General features: G+C 36.1%; 1 protein-coding gene across 1 annotated transcript in view; it reads left to right on the forward strand.

Annotated features, from left to right (window-relative positions):
* The window catches only part of LOC112043219 (uncharacterized), a 144,871-nt gene that overhangs the window by 41,913 nt on the left and 79,200 nt on the right, over positions 1-23,758 (forward strand). Inside the window, exons 4-6 of the mRNA XM_052887989.1 lie at positions 15,422-15,615; positions 16,503-16,654; positions 17,702-17,879. Coding sequence (XP_052743949.1) covers positions 15,422-15,615; positions 16,503-16,654; positions 17,702-17,879 — 524 coding nt within the window. The remainder of the gene's footprint in view (positions 1-15,421; positions 15,616-16,502; positions 16,655-17,701; positions 17,880-23,758) is intronic.

Consider the following 23,758-nt stretch of genomic DNA (forward strand, 5'->3'; position numbering starts at 1 on the left):
CTCGATAGTAGCATGCTTTCTTGTTTGAAATGAGCGTGTGTAACAGTAGCTTTATTTTTTATATCCACTTTTGAGGCTTCAGCTAAAACTAGTATATTTTATCATGACAAAACATAAATGTGAAACTGGGAGCCAAAGTCAATATCACAAACGTTTTTGCCAACAAAGGAAATGATATCTAAGTGGGTAACAAATTCTATAGATTAAAACTTTCAATAGATTTTGAGTTAATAAGTAGACAAAAGTGGACTCATATGGTCCGTGTACTTACTTTTCATTTTGTTGTCATCCGTTTTCTCTAATTTGGCTGATGCTCTTTCGCGCGTCTCGATATTGGTACATGTTTATTTTCTATATTATAAACTGTGTACTATATACATTGTCATGTGTATAAAATAGGAAACATACAGCAGAAGAACCGTTACATAGTATGGCTATTTCTTTATGCATTGCGGATGCCGATAAAATATCGAAATGGTTTATTGCCGCCGGTTATACCAGAACTCTCTTTCCTTCACATTGATCAGGACGCAAGACATGTAACATCGATCAGGAACATCCTATAGACAGCTATAATAATGTGGCCAAATGGTGTTATCTTTCTTCTTTACTATGTGTTTTAAACATGAATCCACTACGCCACCCTTTATGTGGAAGTTTTTGCTATAATGAAACTGTTTCTTTACACTATGCCTTGTAAACTGTTGTTGCTCTATTTAAAAAAAAACATACATACATACAGCCGAAAAAGAAACCTCCTCCTTTTCAGTTAAAAAAACGCTTTGTGAATTTCTTGTTTTAAAAGCGACCGCTGCGCTGTGTAGGGAATTCCGAATTGATCATTGTACTAAATTAAATAAATAATGCTAATGTGAGTTGTCATCACCGGCCTAATAGCTGCTGGGACTGGACTCAGTTAAGATAAGATTTTGGTCTTGTGTTCGATACCCGCCCGTTGGAGTAGTCCTGTCTTATCCACTCTTAATGATTAATTACTAATTGGAGGGGAAATACCATTCAAAAAAACATACACTCGAATTGAGAACCTGCTTCTTTTTTTGAAGTCGGTTAAAAAGGAAACTTGACCCTACTTTCTAGGGGTAGGGTAAGAACTTCTAGATTACTTTCTAGGATGACCAAACGAACCTTCATTCACAGGTTAAAGTTCGCAGATCAATCTCAGCAATTTATAGCTCGTGTATCTCGAGCTCAATTTTGTTTTGTACAGTCATCAACAAATTAAATCTTCGTTGCCATATTCTGACAGTTATTGAAGCCATTGATGGTGGAATGATAAATATGGATTCGATCACCGCTTGTTAATATTTAACAGAGTATTTGTATCTGGTATTCATATCGATGTTGTATAATGGGTTCTTAGTTTTTGTCCCGGAGCGTATTTCATATATGGATAGAAAGTATTGCCAGTGTTTAAATAATGTTGAACTTTTTTGTTAATATATTTTATTTAACACTGTCACGTCATTATTAGACATATATTATACATATTTGTATCTATTTATAAGTGAAGTTTGGGAATGATTTATGTCATTTCTTTGTTACAAAAATGTCAGCTTCAGGTACAATTTAAAATTGCAGTTTATAACGCGATGTATGGCGATAAAAAACCTCTAAAAATGTTTTCCATGTTTGGATGTAAGCAGACAGTATACAATGAAAATGTACGTACATACTACATACTCATGTCACATTAAGTAATTAATAAATTGAATTGGATATGTGCGAGATAAACTGGTTTGTAACACGCACATTTTCAATGTATGTTACGAGTACATATCAATTTACGTACATACAGTTTGACTCTAGAATATTCCCAAGAGATTTTACTGCATAACTCTTAACCGCAGGGCTAATATGAATCGTCGGTGCACTAGCCACTTGCTCCGGTTTAGCATGGATACAGAGTGTCAATATTCACATCATATATACATGTATCACCAGGTAGGTTGACGACATCAAGCGAGTCGCAGAGATTCGCTGGATGCAGGCGGTTTAGGATCGTGATGTTTGGAAGTCCCTACAAAAGGCCTGCAGTGGACTTCCATCGGCTGATATGATGATGATGATGACATACATATTATCATATCATAGGCATCTTAGTGATTTAGTCAGTTAAGACCCGCGAGCAATAACTTCCCTAAAATTTTAATGAAAACCATATTATAATATTTGTATTGCGAAGCAAAAGCTTATACAAACAGAACCAGAAAGTTACTTTTCTTTGATACAATTTAGAGAGGCTTCTTTTTTAATTAATTTTTTTTGCTTAAAAGTTTTAGGGCACCGATTGAAGTCCGTGTCAAGAACTTGAGGAGAATTCCCGTCTTTGTTGCGGGCTCAATTCAGTTTTGTGATACGAGAAGAGAAACCATAATATTATTGATATTGGTTTATATCAAAACGTGATGGTTCTTCATTATTGCTGAGACGTGTCTTGTTTTTAAACTACAAATTATTTCAAACCAGTGAAATTGATTTTTAATAACATTAGCAGACGCCGCGCGGTTTTACCCGCGAATTTGTCGCTCTCGTAGGAATGCTGGGATAATATACAGCCGATGCTACTCGGAATTATTTATTTTAAAGATAGATTTAAATTTTTTTGAATTCGGTCGAAAAGTTTTTGAGTTGAATTGTAATTTGAAATCGGTCGAAAGGTTTTTGAGTTAAATCGTAACAAACAAACAATAAATAAAATATTTATTATATTAGTTCAGATTAATATTTTTCTAGTTTATTATTTTTAAGTATGCTTAATATTCAGAATAATAATATGTTGGTAATTCTTATTCGTATTGCAATACAGAGGTTATTATTTAACTTGGTTGCTTGAAACCTTCATTGTGTATTTTGATGTTCTACAATTCTTATCTATGAATCTGTGCCAAAATACTTAAATGATATTAATTGTTTAATAACGTAGTGTAGATTCGGATACTGCTTACCGTTACAAATAACACTCATTTATCGGCCGCTTTGTAACTTAATATTAACTTTATAATATTTCAAAATATTCAGATGTTCGTGTGTATACATTTTATAAGAAAATAAAATTTTAAAATACGTTATTATTATTTAAGTTGATCGTTCCTTTAGCAAAGAAATTGTTATGGAGTTGTGTTATGTATAAAGAAGGAACATTCGAACATCGATAAAAAAATATGTAAACCTCTCTTGCTTCTTTTAATTTCTTTAAAAAGCGTTTCATGATTGTCCCTCAATCCATTGAAGCGATGATAACTCGACCTACATGTAAGTGTTCGCTGTTTTCTAGTCTACAAATCTCACTTTCCCATCACGAATCTAAAGTCCTTTCAAGGAAAAGATTTTGAGGGCACTAAAATAATTATTATTGTAGAACGTGATGAGTGAACGTGACTGAACGAACGTAATATTAAAGTAGGTAACACTTGCATTGCTCGAATACGTACGTATTACGGTGAATTAAAATAATGCAGCAACTGCTACTGCAGTATTTTTTCAAAGTAGTTTTTAATATTTGCCTTCCTTCATTAGCAGACCAGATCGGAAGGTTGTTTTTTTGTGTTCCTTTACACTGAAACCACTTTTGCGAACATCAATCGTAATTCGGTTATGTTAAATGTTAATCTATTTAAAAACTAGCTGACGCCGCGCAGTTTCACCCGTATAGTTCCCGTTCCCGTTGGAATACGGATATAATATAGCATTCCTCGATAAATGGGCTATCTAACACTGAGATAATTTTTCAAATCGGACCAGTACTTCCTGAGATTAGCGCGTTCAATCAAACAAACAAACTCTTCAGCTTTATAATATTAGTATTGATGAATCGCTAAATGTGTTGCTAAGCGCAAATCTCGAGAACTGCTGATCCGATTCGGCTAATTATTTTTTTAGAATATTCCCCTGAGTCGACGATGGTTTTTACGAAGAGTTTTTTTAGAATAGGGGTAGCTTGAATAGGTAGGGGTAGGGTAGGCTAAGTGTATGGCGGGAGTAGAATAGAATAGGGGTAGCGAATGAATCAAAGCGAAGCTTGACCGGGTCCGCTACTCAAGCAATAAAAGCATAACTTTGTAGTGTATTTCACATCTCTTGTACTTATCTCTTACTTTGTTTCTTGTCTCTTACTTTGTGGTGTGTATGTAGATATCTCTTAGTGTTAATTTACACGAGCGGCAGCTGCTACCGACGACTGCAGTCGGCGACACCGTCGCCTGCCGCCGAGACGTCGCCGATTGCAGTCGACTGCGGTCGTCGGTAGAGTTGCCGCAAGTGTAAATTAACCCTTACCCGTAATAAGTATATGTTTGTTTTGAAAACATTGTGATTCATAAACGAAATTGCTGGAAAGTTAATTTAACATCTCTCAATTTAGACAGCCGATGCCGAAGGACAACATAGTAACTGCACAATAAATATAAATTCTCCTAAACAAGTTTTATATCTCGATAAATGCATATCGTTAAGTTTATTGGCTCGGTTCGATTTGTGCGGGCTCGTTCGTTCCGAATCGATTTTAGATGACTTTTACAATGTCGCCCGTAAACTCATTTCGATTTTCGATTGTTGATCAGAAAATTGTAACGTTATATAGTTTTTAAACTGCATTTTAATAGCATTCAAATTGCTGGGGGTATACTAATTTAATTATACCTACGGTTTATGATTGTAATTGGTTTTGATACTCAGAAGAACGCATGATTCAGGTCAGAAGAGAGTGCTGAGTAAGTCTGATTTTACACATTTGAGCGCAATACGTATTGCTGTCTAACTGTGCGAGTAGGTAACCCCGAATATATCATATGACTTATATATTGTATCGAATATCTGAATTAGATTTTTTGCTTACATCATCATCAGCATGATGACTGCTGAGCGCGAGTCTGCTCTCAGAATGAGAGGGGTTAGGCTAATAGTCCACCACACTGACCCAATGTAGATTGGCAGACTTCACAGTTCACACACGTAGAATATTAAGAAAATTCTCAGCTATACATGTTTTCTCAAGAGTTGTCCTATGTTTTTCGTTCACCGTTTCACACACGTAGAGTATTAAGAAAATTCTCAGGTATGCAGGTTGCCTCACGATGTTTTTCCTTCACTGTTCATACACGTGATATTTAATTTTTTGAATTATTAAAAAGTTTTTTTGTTTACTGGCCTTACATATAATATGTAAGTTGATAATTCACTGAATTTTCTTCATCTACAATTTGCACATTGCAGTCGATATTTCGCTCTATACGAATGAACGTCTATGAAGTTTTTACTATATAGAATAGCGCTTTTTTACAATCATACGAGCACATGATGGATGGTAAGGGATCGTCGCTTCCTCATGAGGCCAACGATGACGTACGGACACCACATTACGTTGTAGGTATTATGGCAAATTGTAGCCAAATTTTATTAGGTAGGATACGAGAAAGGAAGAATTTTAGATCGTTTTCTAATTCGAGTAAATTAGGAATTATTTCGGCGTTCTTCCAGCGAGAATTCTCATTGATTAGCACATCCTATACCTACCATTGATATCCCGACTAATTATTATTTGGATAAAGTCGAGTTAGGTAAACAAGGGCAAACTTGCCCGCCTTAGAAGATCCAACCTACCTATGTCCTAAGTATACCTACGTATGTCGATGGCAGATTTAAAAAATTCGTGTCGTTGCCTTTTAAAGGATTTTATTATAAGTAAAATATAAAATATTTCTAAGAATCGTCCATACAAAGGGATGCCTCCTCTACAATGTGTGTCCTATTCAATAAACACGTACAAGCCCCCGGGGATGCTCTTTTATCTGCGTCTATTGAAACATGTGAGCGTAGCCTTTTATCCGCACGCTTTTAGAGATCCGTAGAGTTTTCCAATGAGTCACCAAAGTTTGAGCTGTTGAAGAATAAACTTTGAAATAATATCAAATCAACTTTTTGAACAGATATTGTATAACAGTGAAATTCATAGACATTGTAGGGGCACCCCCAGGGGATTATTCAGCCGCTAAGTGTCAAAATTAACCTATATTTGTTTGAGAATTTGACACTCAGCGGGTGTATGATCCCACGGGGGTGCCCCTACAACGTCTATGAATTCCACTGCAATTGACGAAGAGCAAGACCATTTGAGATTATTTTGGAGTTACTCCCATTGCTTTAATGCCTACAAGATGCTAGGAAAGGATTACATTCCTGTCCATTGCGCAATATTACGTGACTGTCGTGACCAACTGATATAGTATAGACAAATTGCGCACTTTAACTTGGATAGAAGTAGAGAAAATAAATATTTTAGCTTTTTAACCAAGGACTACTCATCTCTGAAGCAAAAGAAGTTACTATTTATGTTCCGAAGATGGTATAACGTTGCGGTTGTATTGCTAAGGTGTACAGGCAGGCGCATGTTTTTGGCAAAACTCAAAAAGCGTCAGCAAAGCAGAAAGATGTTTAATGAATTGTCATATTCTGTTTGTGAGTGGTTGCTGAGCAAACGGATTTTAATGATACACGTCTCCCCCTGTATTAGTATAAATAATAATTTAAAATGCGTTTATGTTGTGCTATCTTTCTTTAGTTTACACATACAAATGCAGGTTTGCTGTTACCTTACTATTCAAAGTCGAATCGTTGTCCTAAAATATAATATATATTTTCTACTTATGAACTGAATAAACTAAAGAGGGTTTCGACGTGTCCTCGTGTCCAGTTTCCTTTTGCCTACAAAAAATGTTCACATTGTCTCTCAGCAACATTGTATTGATACCACGCTCTACCCACGTGGACGATATCAATCCAATTGTGATAAGAAAAAAACCAGCTTTCCTACGAATTTCTTACGAATTTTTGAATTAAATTTGAATATGGAATTTTCCCTTTAATATACTGAACCCGCTGCAGGTCCAGTACTCGCTTGATCTGTTTTCTTAACAGTATTTTATTCGTATCCGACGTTTGAAATGTCGTTTCCTTCTGAAGTTATCGCCTTCCACCGTCCCTACACGTATTCGTAGCTCAAAAGGAAAATATATAACATTTTATTCACGCTCGTTGCTGCTGAATAAAATGTTGATATATTTTTTTTTCAGAACATAATCGGGAATTTTCATAGAAACTTTTGAAGTATTTTGCGGTTTAGTATTTTACATGACTCCCTTGCGAGAGCGAGAATTACTTTCTATAGACATATTTGGGAAATTGGTAGTGTTACACCGTGCACGTTGGACCGTCGATGTCAGTCATTATAGTATACTTTAGCCTTTCTTGATGAGTACTGTTTACCAACAAATAAATTAGAAATGAAGGTAGAAAACGCATGTCATTTCATAACTTATTTATTTTAAATTATGTATGGTTTATTTACAAAATATTATATTAAACATATTAACCAATAATCTAATTGTTCTAAGCTTATTAATCAAATTTATTTTCAACAATTTAAGAACAAGTTAATTATGATTATTATTAGTTGTGAAATGACTAGTGATTTATACCCTCATTTTTAATTTGTTTGTTGGTAAACAGTACTCATCAAGAAAGGCTGTAGTTTAATAGCGATCGTTTCAAAAGTAAAACATTATCACCCTCCTGGCTCGATAGGATCGGATCGAAGCTTTAAATCCCTTCCTCAAGGAGGGAAGTTTACCTTTAGTTAACCTGGCCGTTGAAATTGGTGTTGATTTTGGAAACATAACATCTATAGCTCGTGCGCATTGACTTGACACCTGACTACCAAACAACGAAACAAACACAGTACAAACATCATTCGAGCCGGGTGTCAAGTTAATGTGCACGAACTGTACGAATTCATAATGTGTGATGTATTTGTTTTACGTACCTACCTACCTTGAAGTTTTTAATTTCGTACTAGGTATCTGTTAGTACCTAAAGAATTAATTTTCTGTGTAAACCTACCTATACTTAGCAACTGCCAGCGGCTACCTATTATATTACAATTGACGTCAATGTAAGCGTTCTCACAATTTTCTAAGAACTGTAGAAATATTAATTTTTAAATCGTGAGGCATTTCTGCTATTTATGTGGTTTTATTACAATTCCAATTATTACGAACACGAAAGGTAAGTAGATACCATTCTATAAGAATTAGTTCATATATGTTTGATGACGAAGCTTTCAGCGGAAATATTTTATTACTTGGTTTCACTTTCAAATTATACTTGTAGGTACAATTAACAAAGCATAATGTAGACTTTTTTTTTATTCTTGACAAGTTAGCCCTTGACTACAATCTCACCTGATGGTAAGTGATGATGCAGTCTAAGCTGGAAGCGAGCTAACTTGTTAGGAGGTGGATGAAAATCCACACTCCTTTCGGTTTCTACACGACATCGTACCGGAACACTAAATCGCTTGGCGGAACGTCTTTGCCGGTAGAAATTAAGAAAATCTCAATCTGCCCAGCCGGGGATCGAACCCAGGACCTCCGTTTTTGAAAATCCACCGCGCATACCACTGCGCCACGGAGGCCGTCAAATGTTTTTTTGGAGTTTAGAAGTTTTACCGAAATTGTATATGCAATGCTTTATAAAATGTGGGGTTTTATACTGTGAAATGACGCTAACTGGTACAAAAATAGATCCTAATTTGTACAGTAACTGTAGTTTTACTGAAATTTTTTACTCGAAATTTGATTAGAAAAAACTGTACAGTTCTTAGTTTTGCTTACACACATATTAACTGGACAGTTATGACTGCAAGTCTTTAGGTATATACATTAATCGGAGTGGCAGTCGTAAAAAAACTCTTCAAATTTTTAAAATCTTTAATGCTAAAGAAGAAAATGAGTATGGAAAGAACGGCAATATGTTGTGTCCGTCAATCCTCAAGGGTAATGTTTATCGTCAAAGTCAGCGTTCAGTATTGACTGATTTATTGATAAGCTGAATATATGAAGATAAATAATAACGTACTCCGCTGAAGATGGGCTTGTACAAATAAATATGTATGAAGAGCAAAATGGAACCAATAAAGAATCAACGATCGTTGAGTCATTTTAGGAGAATGCTTTATAGTAAAAACATGTAATGCTTAACAAGATTATTAATTTACCCGTTCCCATAGGAACAACATTATCAACCCATATTCGGCTCACTACTGAGCTCGAGTCTCCTCTCAGACAGAGGGGTTAGGCCATTAGTCCACCACGCTGGCCCAATGCGGATCTGCAGACTTCACACACGCAGAGAATTAAGAAAATTATCTGGTGTGTAGGTTTCCTCTCGATGTTTTTCCTTCATCGTTTGATACACGTGATATTTTATTTTCTTAAAATGCACACAACTGAAAAGTTGTAGGTGCATGCCCCGGACCGGATTCGAACCTACACCCTCCGGAATCGGAGGCAGAGGTCATATCCACTGGGTTATCACGACTCGTCCCATAGGAATACGGGGATAAAATATAGCCTATAGCACCCGGGGATAGCGTAGTGTGTTTGATACCCCTAGCAGTAAAAGAATTTTGAAAATAGATTCAGTAGTTTCAGAGCCTATTCAATGCAAACATACGAACAATCTGTCCTCTTGATTCGCGTAAAACTATGTTTTTCATAAATCACGCGTGAACCGTGATTCTTTCCGAGATTAGAAAAGTATCCTAAGTGCTAATCAAGGATATATTCTTACGTTGTTCAGCCAAATCAGTTCAGTAGTTGCGACATGAAAGAGTAACAAACATAGTTAGCTTTAGCTGGTGGGAGGCTTCGGCCGTGGCTAGTTACCACCCTACCGACAAAGACGTACCGCCAAGCAATTTAGCGTTTCGGTACGATGTCGTGTAGAAACCGAAAGGGGTGTAGATTTTCATCCTCCTGCTTACAAGTTAGGCCGCTTCTATCTTAGATTACATCATCACTAACTTGTAAAAAAAAAAAGTTAGTCACTTCCAAACACATTTACTTACACACAAACTTTCGCCTTTATAATATTAGTGTGATTATTTCCATTTCTGTTTTAAAATAAAAAAATATTCACATTCGTTATACTCGTATAGAAACTAGATTGACCTAATAAAAATAAACCAAACAAAAACGTTTCAATTGAATGGACGATTGTTTAGAAATTCTTTGCAGGTAGTTCCCATACGCTTTGCTTGTTTGCACTGCTGTCTATTCATGGCGTATGTTGAATTTTTTGCAAATTATAAACAAAGGAATTTCCAATAGGTATGTTGTTTTTAAGTAATCTTAACTAGGTAGTCTACTCTACTCTATGTCTCTAATACTTGGTATATCAAAGATTACCTGTGTATTTACTATAGAAGCGTACAAAAAATTAATTAATTTATATTAAGTTCAATCGAATAAAATAATATTAGATGTATTTTAACTTTTAAAAGTTATACACAAATTAAACGAAATATATGTTTATATTTACAGTTTGCGTAGAATAGTTATTAGGTATATTAAATTATTTGCTAAATACTTTACATTGCAGTCTGTATAAGTATTTGACTAGTTAACATATATAATCTCGTCATAGTATGTCGTTTTATAGTTTTAAAAATTAAATTACCTTATGCAATGTAATGTACAGTACTGAAATAATATTAATAAACTACTTATTGTTTTGTGGCTTATGGAACTAATGGACAGACATCACTTTCATCAACCTATTAGAGGCCTACTACAAAGACAGGCGCGAAGACCAAACTTAAGCTATCAGGCGTATTAAAAATAAATCTTTGTTGTAGGCTCTTCTCGCCAAGGCGCCTTTGGGACCGTAACTTTAATTTTAATTTTTCGACTTTAATTACCACCATGACATAACTTGACGTTTCAAAAGTGCTTGTAAACTACGCCTAATTTATATAAGTGAATTTTGAATTTGAATTTAAATCACCGGACAAACAAGGCATTTAGAAGCGAGATAAGATAGGTGTCTGCTTTAAATCCAGACTGAACCGTGTTCACATCAATGGAAGGTTTGTAAACAATTGAAAACAATAAACATGCTGTCTTTGAACTGATACCTACGCGAGGATGTAGCCCTCAATTGCACGAGAGTTTTTTTGACGGACATTAAAAAAACTTTCAAATATAGTATAAAGTTATGTAAATGAAGGTCTATTTTCAACACCCAAAATTGGAAATGCAACACTGCTAGAAAAAAAGCGTCGTATTTTAAAAACGCTGTCGTGTGAACATATACCTACTTGGGAAATGCATTTGTTGTTTTTGAACGCACCTCACTTTCCCGCACGCATGATATCACACCCGCGCAGTCTTTCCCCCCGTCGCCCGCAAATCATGGGAGTGTCATCAACGAACTTGCCAGACTATAGTGTGGTTTACTCAATCAATCAATCAACGTTACATTGGATCGAGACAGAGCGTCCATATCACTGACGAATAGAACAGGAGACAGAAGCTCATACATACATTTTTAATTTGTCATAATAATATTTTAAACATTTATATATTTCTAGCAGTTCAATATCTTTTGGGCCGTTGAAGAAATATACAAGCTTTTAAATAAGTTTATTTATTTACCGGCTAATTAATGGGACTCTAATAGACATAAGTGCATATAGTGTGCTCTACTCACATGCAATCAATCAACGTTACGAGTACATTGGACCAAGACAGAGCGTCCATATCACTCTTACGAGTAGGACAGAAGCTCGTACATTTATACGTTTTTAAATTGCGATAATAATAGCTAGGCAGGGAGAACAAGACGAGCAGAGAACGGTGAGCGTTGATCGATCGTCAAGGAATTCCTTAACCCTACATCCTGTAGTCACAAGTTCAGGACTCTGCTCGGAGTTCTTCTCTCTACCACGCGATGGACCCGGCACCCGCACGGTGAATCCATGGAATGCTAAGATATTCGTCTCTCTTTTAAAGATATATTTCCAGCAATTCAATATCAATTAGGCCGATGAAGAAATAGACGACCTTTATAATAAGTTCAGTTTATTTATTTACCGGCTAAGTATAATATGAAAATCCAATAAACATTAATATTGAGGCCAGAAATAAAGATGTTTACAAATGAATAACAAAGAAAAGGTGGCGCTATTATATATTATATGCTATTTCATATTTCATTGAACAAGGCATGTACCTAATTTCTGCCAAATAGAATAATTTTTGCCTCGTGGCATTGGCCGTGGTTAGTTACGACCCTACTGGCAAAGACGTACCAGCCAGACGTGGACCAACCCCAACCTCAATCGGCGTAGCCGGGGGTCTAACCCAGGACCTGCGTCTTGTAAATCCACCGCGCAAACCACTGCGCCACGAAGGCCGTCAATGCAAAGTACCTACATGTATAACTTTTATTACTAGTAAATGTTTACGAAAGGCTTGTGAATCGTACTAAGAAAACCTCAATCGGCTCAGCCAGGGATCGTACCCAGGACCTTCGTCTTGTAAATCCACCGCACAAACCACTGCGCCACGGAGGCCGTCAATGCAAAGTACATGTGTAACATTTATTACCAGTAAAAGTTTACGAAAAGCTTGATAATCGTACCACGATCTCTAAACTAACGAAATTTTCCTAGACTCTAGTCGCGCAACTACTAGCTAATGAATCGAGCTACGTTCGAAGCCTAATAATAGTTGTTAATACGGTCGTACATCATCAATCCGGGCGTGTTGGTATTTCATTACGGACTTCTAGTTGTTTGAATTCCTAGCTGGAATTGCACGTTTATAACTTTATTTACACTACTAGGTAGGTATGTCGGTGCCTTAGTCGAATGTCAAATTTGCAAAGCCAAAGAATGTCTACGTATACAGGCTTTGCAAAATTTACTAACTTATAAATAAACTGTTTAGTACCTAACTATTATTACTTACGTGTCACTTTTTTCTTGTACATACCTAAAGCTTTATGTAATCATTGTTTGAGTTGAGTCATGATGATCAACACACTTTTAGGGTTTGTGTAGTTTTCGCTGATCGTTTGTTTGCAGAATTAACACAACGATAGTCGTTATTTGAAGATGAGATACCTTCTCGTAAGTACAACTAGAAATGTTCATATTTTGCAGTGTGCTCTGACCAGTATGCCTAGCTTGCGACCAAAGACATATCTCGTGAAGAGAAATACACAAAATGTTCAATGGTAGCGGAGCAGTCACAGTCCCATTTCTTTCGTCCTAACGCAATGAAAGAGAAAGCTATATTTCCGGTTACACTGCTATTGGTTGACATTTTGTCTATTTCTATCAACCAGATAATTCGTTTGGTCGCATGTCAGGCCTACTGACATATCTTTATTTCCGATCGAACTTGTAACTCTATTTGTGAATATGGTAATCTCCGGTGCTTAACAATTGGTCGTAAATAAAGCCCGCGTGGTCAATCCGCGCGTGTTTGTTTACCTGTGTGACTAATTACTCGTATATGCTTGCATACCCTGTCAAAATAACAACCATTCAGAGCACATTTACCCGTGTTTCCAATTCTATACAAAGTACACTTCCACTTGTATTGTTCTAACAGTAAACTGCCTGAAAGAGAGCCAGAACTAGCGTGCACTTGTGTACACATCGAAGTCTATTTCAAATATTCAATTTTAATAAGGGCATTGTATTGTATGTACAGTGTACACAGTATGTATATTTCCTCGTACACATTTCGCGTCAACGTATAAAAAGAATGCGGAGATTGTGTCAGGGCGCACGGTCGTTCGTTTAACGCAATCTTTGTCAAAGTGGGCGATAACGCGCTGTTATGGGCGCAGTAAACATACACGTGGGCGGCAGAAAGGTTCGTAAAAAATTGAGAGGAAAACCTTTTCTAAATGTTATATTCACAAGATCACAAGAACTGCACAGAGCGCTGGGATATTTTTAATGTTGAAGAGGAGGATATTGTTTACTTTGTTCTGTTTTCGCAAACTTTTCGCGTACGGTACCTACAAAATCAACAAATTAAGGTTCAAAACATTATGATAATAATAGAAATTGATACTTATATTGTAAAATGTAAACCAGAGTTGTTTAAAATTTGGAGCAATCGCTTGAAAGGTAGATTTAAAAGGTAGGTTTTTGCACCTACGGGTCCAAAAGGTCGGGTTGAGAAATATACGAGTAGATTAGTGTTAACGATCACGGTCAATATCATTAATATCTGATATTGATCGTTATGTAGTTAAAGATCAAATACCCTAAGCCGTCAATCTGCTTTGGAGTACCATCTTACCTCTAAATTCCTATAGAAGGAAAAACCTGCCCTTGTTTAAAAACAATACAACAGTTTCATCTTTTATACGCGTGTTGGTTTGTGGTCTTGGCCTTTCCTTTCTTTGTATATTATGTATTTATCAATTTTGTGGCTAATTTGGGCTATTTAAATATGACCCATTACATCATGGGCCAATTAAATATAAGCGGGTATTGGGGTCGCTTTCGCTTGACCTTGTCGAGATTACAACTGCCATCGCTGCGTGAGCCGTGAGCGTGACTCAACGATAGCTCTATAGTAACGCTAACAAGGCACCAGGCTTGTGGGCTGAAATGCGTTATCTCATTTTTATTTCGTTCTACCACCTGTGGCAAATATTATATAGCCTATGACATTTACAAATAAAGTGGTGTTCTATTAGTAGAAGAATTATCAAAATTCAGTTCAGTAGATGCAGAGATTACCCCTACAACCTCACAAACTTTACCTCATTATAATATCACAGTATAATTTATTAATATACTGATCGATCGAAGATTAATACATTAATCAAGTAAGCAGTGGTGTGTAAAAAATGCACTCCGCCTACCTTGTGAACTTACTGCTAACCTGTATTAGAGAAAGGATTTTCCATGTACAATTTTTTAGGTATAATGTTTACCCTAGTTAAAAACCTTGTGCATCCGTAGAGTGAAGCAGAGTACATTTTTTTAATTTCCGCAATTTATTGATGAAAAATGGATTCGCCAATAAATGGGTTTCAAGTCAGGTGTTGTAGATCAAATTAATGAACACAAACATTCAAACATTGCAGTTATAATTTCCTTTTCATAATTACAGAGTTAAGCTTTAGATATTACGAATCGTTCATTTAAAAGCATAAAGACACACCAAAGTGCATTTACTCATAATCAACGGAATTAATCGACGAACTGAGCATCATGACCTCTCTAGTGCAGCTGCATAATAAGTGGGTTTCGATCGTCGAATTTAGTGAAATTGAGAATTTTTATAATCACAATCGTTACACGCTGCGAAGGCGATATGGGTTTAACAAACTGTCTGGACTAGCACTGTGTGCATATCATTGTAGCTTACCCTCATCAATATCAGCCTATTGTAATTAAAAAACTGTGGCATAACATGCTGAGGACAAAGATCAGAGATGGAGGTGGTCACGACCCTCGCACTTGAGGATTACGACAAACGGAGGAGGATAGTCTAAATTTCTAAAACATTAATTGTTTTTTTTTAATTTTCAGGTGCAGACATGACTTTCCAAGGCGAATACGCGGCGCAGGTGCTGGGGCTGGGCGCTGAGGCGAACGCCACAAGAGACGAGCCCTCCAACCCCTCTGCAGCGAACCCTCGCCCCGCGTCCCGCGCTCTGCCCGACCCGCCTACCAGAACCGCCTCGCCCAAGAAGGATACCAACCACACTGCCAAATTTAATAATGTAAGAAATCTTCACTCAGAAGTACTTATATCATTATTTTAATCTGTATTTGCTGTAGGGGTAGAAGGAAATGCGACCGGCGCACCGGTGGGTTTTGCAAACGCAGAAGGTCTATCTCTAAGAGATTCCCTATGAGGTTAGAATCTCGAATTATCTGACAGGGGGACTTTAGGACTAATCTGGTTTCTCGGTAAGCGGAGTGTGGGGCGCCCTCCCCCCACTAGTTGGAGCGACGCGACGATCTCCCGGTGGCTCTGGCATGGATACAAAAAGCCAATGATAGAGCGGGCTGGTGTTGCTTAAAATAGGCCTATGTCCAGCAATGCATGCATAATGGCTGATGGTGAAAACCTCGACCATCCATGTATAAAACGTTTATTTATATTTTCCTCAGCATAATATGATAAATCAATTAGAAGTTTTTAACAAAGACTAACCAAATATATGGAAAGTAAATATGCATAGATCCTCAAAAAGGTTAATAAAAAGAAGTAGAATTAAAAAAATAATGTAAATCCTAAGGATGTTCCCTAGGTTTTATATTCATTCTAATGGCAGGCGTCACACAGATCCGCATCGGATGCATCGCAACAAACGAATTTTTAATTTTACAGTAGATAAAATCCTTTCGATGCGGATCAGGTGATACACTTGTATGACTTTCTATACAAAGAATACTAAAATCCGTTTGATGCGATGCGGATCTGTGGTCGAATATGCTACAACAACTATGGTACAAAATCTTAGCACACAATTGAATTTGACAATGATGCAGCTATTTTACAAATAGCCACAACAGCCAATTTACTAGGTGGCTTATTTTATTTTTTACTGATTTACCAAGTTTATATAGATTTACCAAGTAATTGTTACTTTTAATATTACAGCAACGGTATCCTGCGGGCGGGGCGGTCGGCGCGACGGGGACAGGCGGCGAGGAAGAGGTCCTAGACTTGAGAGCTCGGGACCCTTCCGTTATCTCCGTAGGTTCGCAGCACTCTGGCGCTTCAGAGCCGGCGGGGTACTTGGACGCTGTGAGGTAAACATTTCATAGTTTTCCCTTGATACTTTATTTAGCCTGTGTTATAAGAAACACTGTAAGATAAAGTTGTATTAGTTGTTGGTGGTTATTTTAATGATGATGTACTTCTTGACATATCCGTTGATGGCGACACCTTGGCTTTAGAGTCTAGTGTACGCCCGAATATGACTGGCAATAGCAAAATTAGCTACCACTACTATTGTAGTTATATATGAGCTGTTGCTTAGTTTTTCGAAGGTGCCTTTTTGCGTATATATCTTCTAAACGTTTTGCTTCAAAGGTTTTACAATAATGGCTTATAGACTGTCTTATAAACAACGCTGTTAGATACAACCACCGCCAAACAAATTGCCTGACTGGAGACTGACATCATCAGCATCGTGTGTCATCCTCTAACCAAAGTTAGGCGATTAATTTGTGAAAAAAAACCCTATATTTAGCCACTTCCGTTAGCTGCGAATAGCCTAGCGCAGTCCACTCATATCGTCTTACTATAGGCTAGTTGACCCTTTTTTTAATGGTCTTAAATAGTTCATTATCGTTCTAATAGACGGAAAAAATAAATCATATTTTTTGAGATGTGATTACATGAAAATTTTAGTTTTTAAATATGTTATGACAATACGAGTCAAAACGCCTGTCGGCCATGATAGTATATATTTCAACTGTTTCATGACGTCATTATAATAAATTCCATACAAATGGAACATTTGACAAAAATATTAGCTAACAATTAGACGTTTAATACGTCAAGTGTGTTAGTGACGTCACAAAAGGGACGACAGTGACGTTTGGAAAAATTTAATAAATACGTAATATTTAAATTGAGTTTTTTATGAAATCCTTTTATAATTTGATATCGATACATCACACGAAATCAATATCGTTAATATTAAATTTGATATGAGTCAACTACCCTATTGTTGCCTTTGTTGGCAGGGAAAATATTATTAATTTTGAAAACGAAAACCTTTTATCTGCCTGTGCCTATGATGAAAATCAAGAGGTTAATAGTTTAAAAAAAAAACCAATGCTCGTTTCCAGGTCAACGGTGTCCGTGTACTCCGGCAACTCGACGTCCAGCTCGGAGCGGGACATCCTCGACCTGTCGATGCCGGACAAGAACTGCATGACGGAGGTGTGCTACGTGTGCGGCGACGAGTACAAGCGCGGCACGCTCTACAACCTGCACACCAAGGAGCCCAAGGATAAGACTGTCTCGGTAAATTGTATTCTTATTTATTCCTTTGGCTGGTGGGAGGCTTCGGCCTTGGGTATAAAAGATTCCCCTCCAACTTGTCGGGAAAGACTGTGCTAGGAGTGGTTACGACAGTAGTCCAACCGCTGTTACCGTTGAGCTATAGAGTCTTTTATATGGTAGTTACCACCCTACCGGTAAAGACGTACCGCCAAGTGTTCGTGTACGTACGATGTTGTGTAGAGACCGTGGTGTGGATTTTCATTCTCCTCCTTACAGTTTAGTCCGCTTTCATCTTAGATTGCATCATCACTTACCATCAGAAGAAGAAGAAGAATAAATACTTTATTGCACACAAAAATACAATTATAAATTAAAACAATAAAAAGATAAATTAAACTTCGCATGCAAAGGCGGCTTTATTACTAAAAGTAATCTCTACCAGGCAACCCCTGACGAGAGAACTTGCGAAGAAAGAGCGGGAAGGTGCATCAGGTGAGATAGCAGTCAAGGACTAACTTGTATAATAATAAAAAAAACCACGCTTTCCTTTCGCGACAAATTCAGTTTTACACAAATTCCGTGGGTACTGTGGATTTTTCTGGGATAAAAGATAACATAATGTGTTGCTCAATGACATACTGTATCTTCCATTGGCCAGAAAAAAAAAATTGACAGGAAAGAAATTAAATAAACGTTTGTCACAAGCACAAATCACAAGCAGACGCTTCAATTTTATTTATTTGAAATGATATTAGAGATTTCAACTTTAACTCACCTGATGTCCCACTTCTGAAAGTGGCGCATGGAAAATAAAGAACTTCTAAGAAAATACTTTTATAGACGCGCACACAAAATGGACGACAGCATTTTTGACGTTTGGGAAATACATGATTTTTAAATTAAGTTTTATAAGAAATCCTTAACTTATTATTTAATATCGATATATTTCGAACCCTTATTCTACTTACCTACGAAATTAATATTAATATTGTTTATATTAAATATGATATGAGTCAACTACCCCATTGTAAACAACGTTGTTGCTATCAGCTGCATGGAAATGCATCCTGTTGATCAGCATAATGTTATAAAGAATCTTATAACTAGGTACTTTAACAATATGCAGTATGAAAAATGTATGACCTTGAGACACCATTGTTAATTGATGGGAGCAAATTCCGTTAACTTTGATGCTATATCCTTTTAAATTTTAAATAACTGGCAAGCCATACGCATATATTTTTTGGAAGTTCATAAGATGGTAATTTTGATAGAAGTCCAGGTTTACCGGCAAGGCCTCATGCTTACTATCATTCAATAGCTTACGCCCAACGATGAGTGAGATCACCAACTGATCATCCATAACGAAAATCATTCTACCATTCTACCATGAATGACCTAGCAATTGATTAAAGAGAAGCTTTATCCTTTTAGGAGGTCTTTAGTTTGAAGGATGCTACTGATTACCTTCTTCAAGACAGAGTGCACTTTGCAAAGTGGGCCAGCGTATCATCTGATTTTCAGATGGGAGGAAAAAAGATTCATAGTAGTTGCCTTGCATGGTTTTCGATAAAGACTAGAAAGCACGAAACGGCGTCAGAACTAATCTCTGAACAATTCTATCCATGATCCTGAATTTTGCTATATTACTGGCACCGCTTCAGCTCTCCTGGAGGCAGTTTAAGCACTTTTCTTTAAGTGATTAGTCACAGTGTCTGTAAGTGGAGTGCTGTGGACCATTGTAAGTAGGGACTAGGTAGTAAGGTGCCATTAAACCAGTTTTTAGTGTTTTCTTCAACAAGTATTATAGTATTCGGAATGTAGCTTTTCATACCTTGGAGTAATACGCTAGCATCACTTTCAGAAAAGCAAAGCCGCCTTCACGGATAAAAGGCGTAAAAGTTACGCAATTCATCCCAAATAATCGATCCCTCATAACACGGCAAAAGCTTAATACTTGCGGATAGTTAACCATTGGTGATGTTTGCACAAAGGTTGTTAATAGCAAGCAAACAAATCAAGCAATGATCTAATGAGTCCATAGAAGCATGAATGTAAACCTGGTAATTGTTATGGTGAATGATAAGAATCTGATACTACATAGATGAAATAACTGTCAGCAATTATCAGGAATTCTAGTTGATGAGGAGGAAAACCTGACCTACCTGCATGATCCGTAACGGGCGTCTCCGTTTAACACGATACTATTAAATGAGAAAGATAGCGGTGAATTCGAAACTCGCCCTTGCGAATTATACATCGTTAGAGAACAGCCGTGCTGTACAATATATGAATTTACCCGAGCTAAAAATAAGGCAAAGCAAAAAAGCGACAGTTCCCTGACTTTACGTCTAAATAGCGTTCATCAGATCCGAATCGTCACGAATGTCTTCTCTGATGTCGTATAAGTTTGAAATAGATGGGATAACGAAAGATTCCTATATTTTTACGTCAGACAAAAATTGTGAAACATTATGAATTGGGGTCGTGTGTGTCGTGCATATGAAGCATGTATGTCGTGTCGTGGCCTACTTTAGTACATCCACAGTAAATAAGTTCGCTCTTCTATCAGTTTAGTCTTGTTTAACAGGTCAATGTTGTATATTATGCAAGGACATAAATTGATTTATGAAGCTTTCTAAAGTTTTAACGGTGAACGATGATTTAATTTTAAATATTAAACTGGTCAAAATATATTTCAAATCACTTCACATTTTTCTTGTTGTAAAATAAACTTTATTATATATTTCGCATATGTTTTGACGCTAATTAAAATGTTATTAATATCTGAAGATCACTATTTTTTCAATTACTTCAAAAGAGTTTTCACAATATTGGGCAGAATTTTGCACAAACCAAAATTAATCTGAGCAGACATGAGGCTAAATATCCCTGAAATTAATAAAATGATAAGTAATAATCCCTGATTCACGAGGTTTGGTTTGTTTACATTCACTTAAATGCCTAAGTATTCGGAGAATATCAGTTCATAAATCTATACATAAAATAATACTGTAAAAGGTCCGATTTTGTACATTGAAGATATTTTAAAAATTTCAATTGGAGGGCATTATAATATAATCCATACTGAAGCCAAAAATATATATTTTTTGTCTGTCTTTCAAATGAGACTTGGCACGAATTGACATTAGTCATATGAAGAAGGTTATGGAATAGGTACTTATTGTCAATTGTATTTCAATTTCAGCGTCCTTATAAAATCGTGTCAGTTGATACAATTATATAAAACAACAATAGATTCTCGTATCACAAAATGTCTGCCCTAGGTTAGGATAGAATATTTGCTAAAATAATTATCTATCAAATATATGTGCGACATTTAACCTTGTCCAATAAATAGTAGTCCATTATTTCTGATGATAAGTGCACAGAGAAATTTGCAATGAAATGTGTTTGTCGATATGTAATGTCAAAGGGTATCGATGACAATTAAAATATGAGTAATCTACAGCGCTGTAGTTTATTGTACACTAAAGTCGCAATCAAAATCGAAGCCACTTTGAGATTATAATTTTTCATGTGAAGGCACAGTTAAAGAGGTTCCCAATTCGATTGTATTGTATTCAGTGTGTTTACGTGTTATAGTGATTGTGATAGTGATCGTGACTATTCGTTTCTTTGTTTTGTTTTTGCTATGATTTCAATATAATTGCCTCTAAAGCCTAATGGTTCGGTGTCTAGTTGTTGCCAAAGTTTCGGGTATGCATTATTATTGGGTGAGCTTTCAATTTAATAATAATCGTTTAAGTAAAATTAATTATGTTGCATATTTTTAAATTAAAATTAAAGGCAGTTTTACTTAATTATCAAAATCTGCAGCAGTATTAGTAATAGTCGTAATTGTCAAAGTTATAAAATGGTATGAGGTTTGAGTGTATTGATTTTTATGAGATACTTAGGTAAATAAGGTCAATATTAACTATTTGATACATAAAAAACAAATGTTGTCAAGATGTTTGTAAAAAATTCTAAATCAATCAAAATCTTTTAACATAATTAGATGAAAAGTCATGCGTTTTTAGCTTCCTTACATTTAATGTGACATTTTTAATTAAATGGAATATAAACATAAACGCATAAAAAATGAAGATATTTATAATTCTGTTTAACATCCATACAAATCTACGGATCACGTCATTCATTCGTGTCATTTAATATGAGGCGTTTTTTAGCGATCTGTGGCTGTGCCGCAAATATGACCCTTTAGATCCATGTAGCCCCGAAAATAATGATCGCAGATACCCTGTTACTTTTACAAAATTGCTTTACCATAGTGTACTCTTAGTTTATATACAATTTAAAAACTGTCATCATGCCTATTAATTAGCAACAATTTAAATAATTGACGCCACATTCGGTTTTGTTGCACGTCCACCTATCAATGTAGCAGACAGTTATTATCGATGCCGGTGGAGCGCAGCGGGCAAGTCCGGGTGAGGGCGCGTTCGTGTCGATAACATACGTGACACATCGAAAATGTTGTGATACACCTTTGAACCGCGGCTTAAGATTATCATTTCTATTTTTTTTTTTTTACAAAATTAGTAAATGAATTATGATTTCTGCTCTATGTATAATTTAAATCAAAGTTACAACATCCCAAAAAAAAAAAACGCCAAACGTAATGTCGCGTTAGGTTTTTACGTTATGAGATGTTGTAAATGTTTTCACAATACTTCATTTGCGGGTGACGTCTATCCCTCTCTCAAATGACATTTGTAACTGCGTATAGTGTTAGTTCAAAGTCTAAAGTCTATAAAAATATCATACCGTAGTATCATATCGTAGAATACCATAATATAATCATACCTTCAGCTTTTATTTAAAAAAAAAAAATATTTTGTTTCAAACTGGAACTTTTCTTACAAAGAAAAAAGTCCCAGTACCCATAACCTACTAGTATAGTATTTATCGCTTTGGAGTATGAGTATTAGTAGTACCAAAGTGATAAAAGTGATCGGGAGGGATAAATATTATAATTTTAAGATTTGACATTGAAATAACTTGAAATTTTCAACCTTCAACGATCAACCCCTATTTTATAATAGCGATATTAAAGCAAAATAAAGTATTATGTTTTAATTAATTTAATTACGTATTTATGAATCGTGATAATATAAAATAAATATTATTATAAATATAAAAAAAATGTTTGTACATATCACACATTTAATGACGGAAAATACCGATAACGGGATCATTAGGTCAAATTCGTTCGAGATGGAAACATCGGCTCATCGGCTCGGGTCAGATAGAGTTCGAGCGAGCCATCGGGTATATTTATATACGCTATCGGCCAGGCTAACTCCGTTCGATTGCTGACGTGGTGAATAAATTTTCCGTTATTAATAACTACAAAATCAATAAACTTAACTCTTCTTGTTAGTGATACATCATACATATTATATAATTTATTTTATTATTCTCCACGTAATATGGCAGACCTACCGCGGTTTTACGCGCGTACTTCTGTTAGCGATGGAACAATATAGGCTTATGTGGATGCACTTAAACCATAAAGCATTGTTTTCTTTTATCATTCCAAGCAGTTTATATTTGTCAATATAAAAAAATGCTTCCCACCGTGAAACAAAATGTAGAAGGTATAGTTTTACTAGCAGACCCGCGTTTTCCCGTTTCCGATGGAGCAAAATATGCTTATTGTTCATTCTTGGCAGAGTGGTCGTTGTTGCAGTAATGAGCGACGCTTTCTGTGCAATGCTCTTCCACTTTTGGCGATTGGCTGCATTATGAGTATTCTCCACCTTGGTCTTGACCTAAATCCGTCCAGCGGGTTGGAGATCAGCCTCTGGATCTTTTGCCTTCGACTTGGCCCTGCACCAAAGTGTGTCCAAAGAACTTTATAACCTGTAAAAGCA

The sequence above is a fragment of the Bicyclus anynana genome, chromosome 2 (assembly GCF_947172395.1).
Source record: "Bicyclus anynana chromosome 2, ilBicAnyn1.1, whole genome shotgun sequence".
In the NCBI taxonomy this organism is placed as follows: Eukaryota; Metazoa; Arthropoda; class Insecta; order Lepidoptera; family Nymphalidae; genus Bicyclus; species Bicyclus anynana.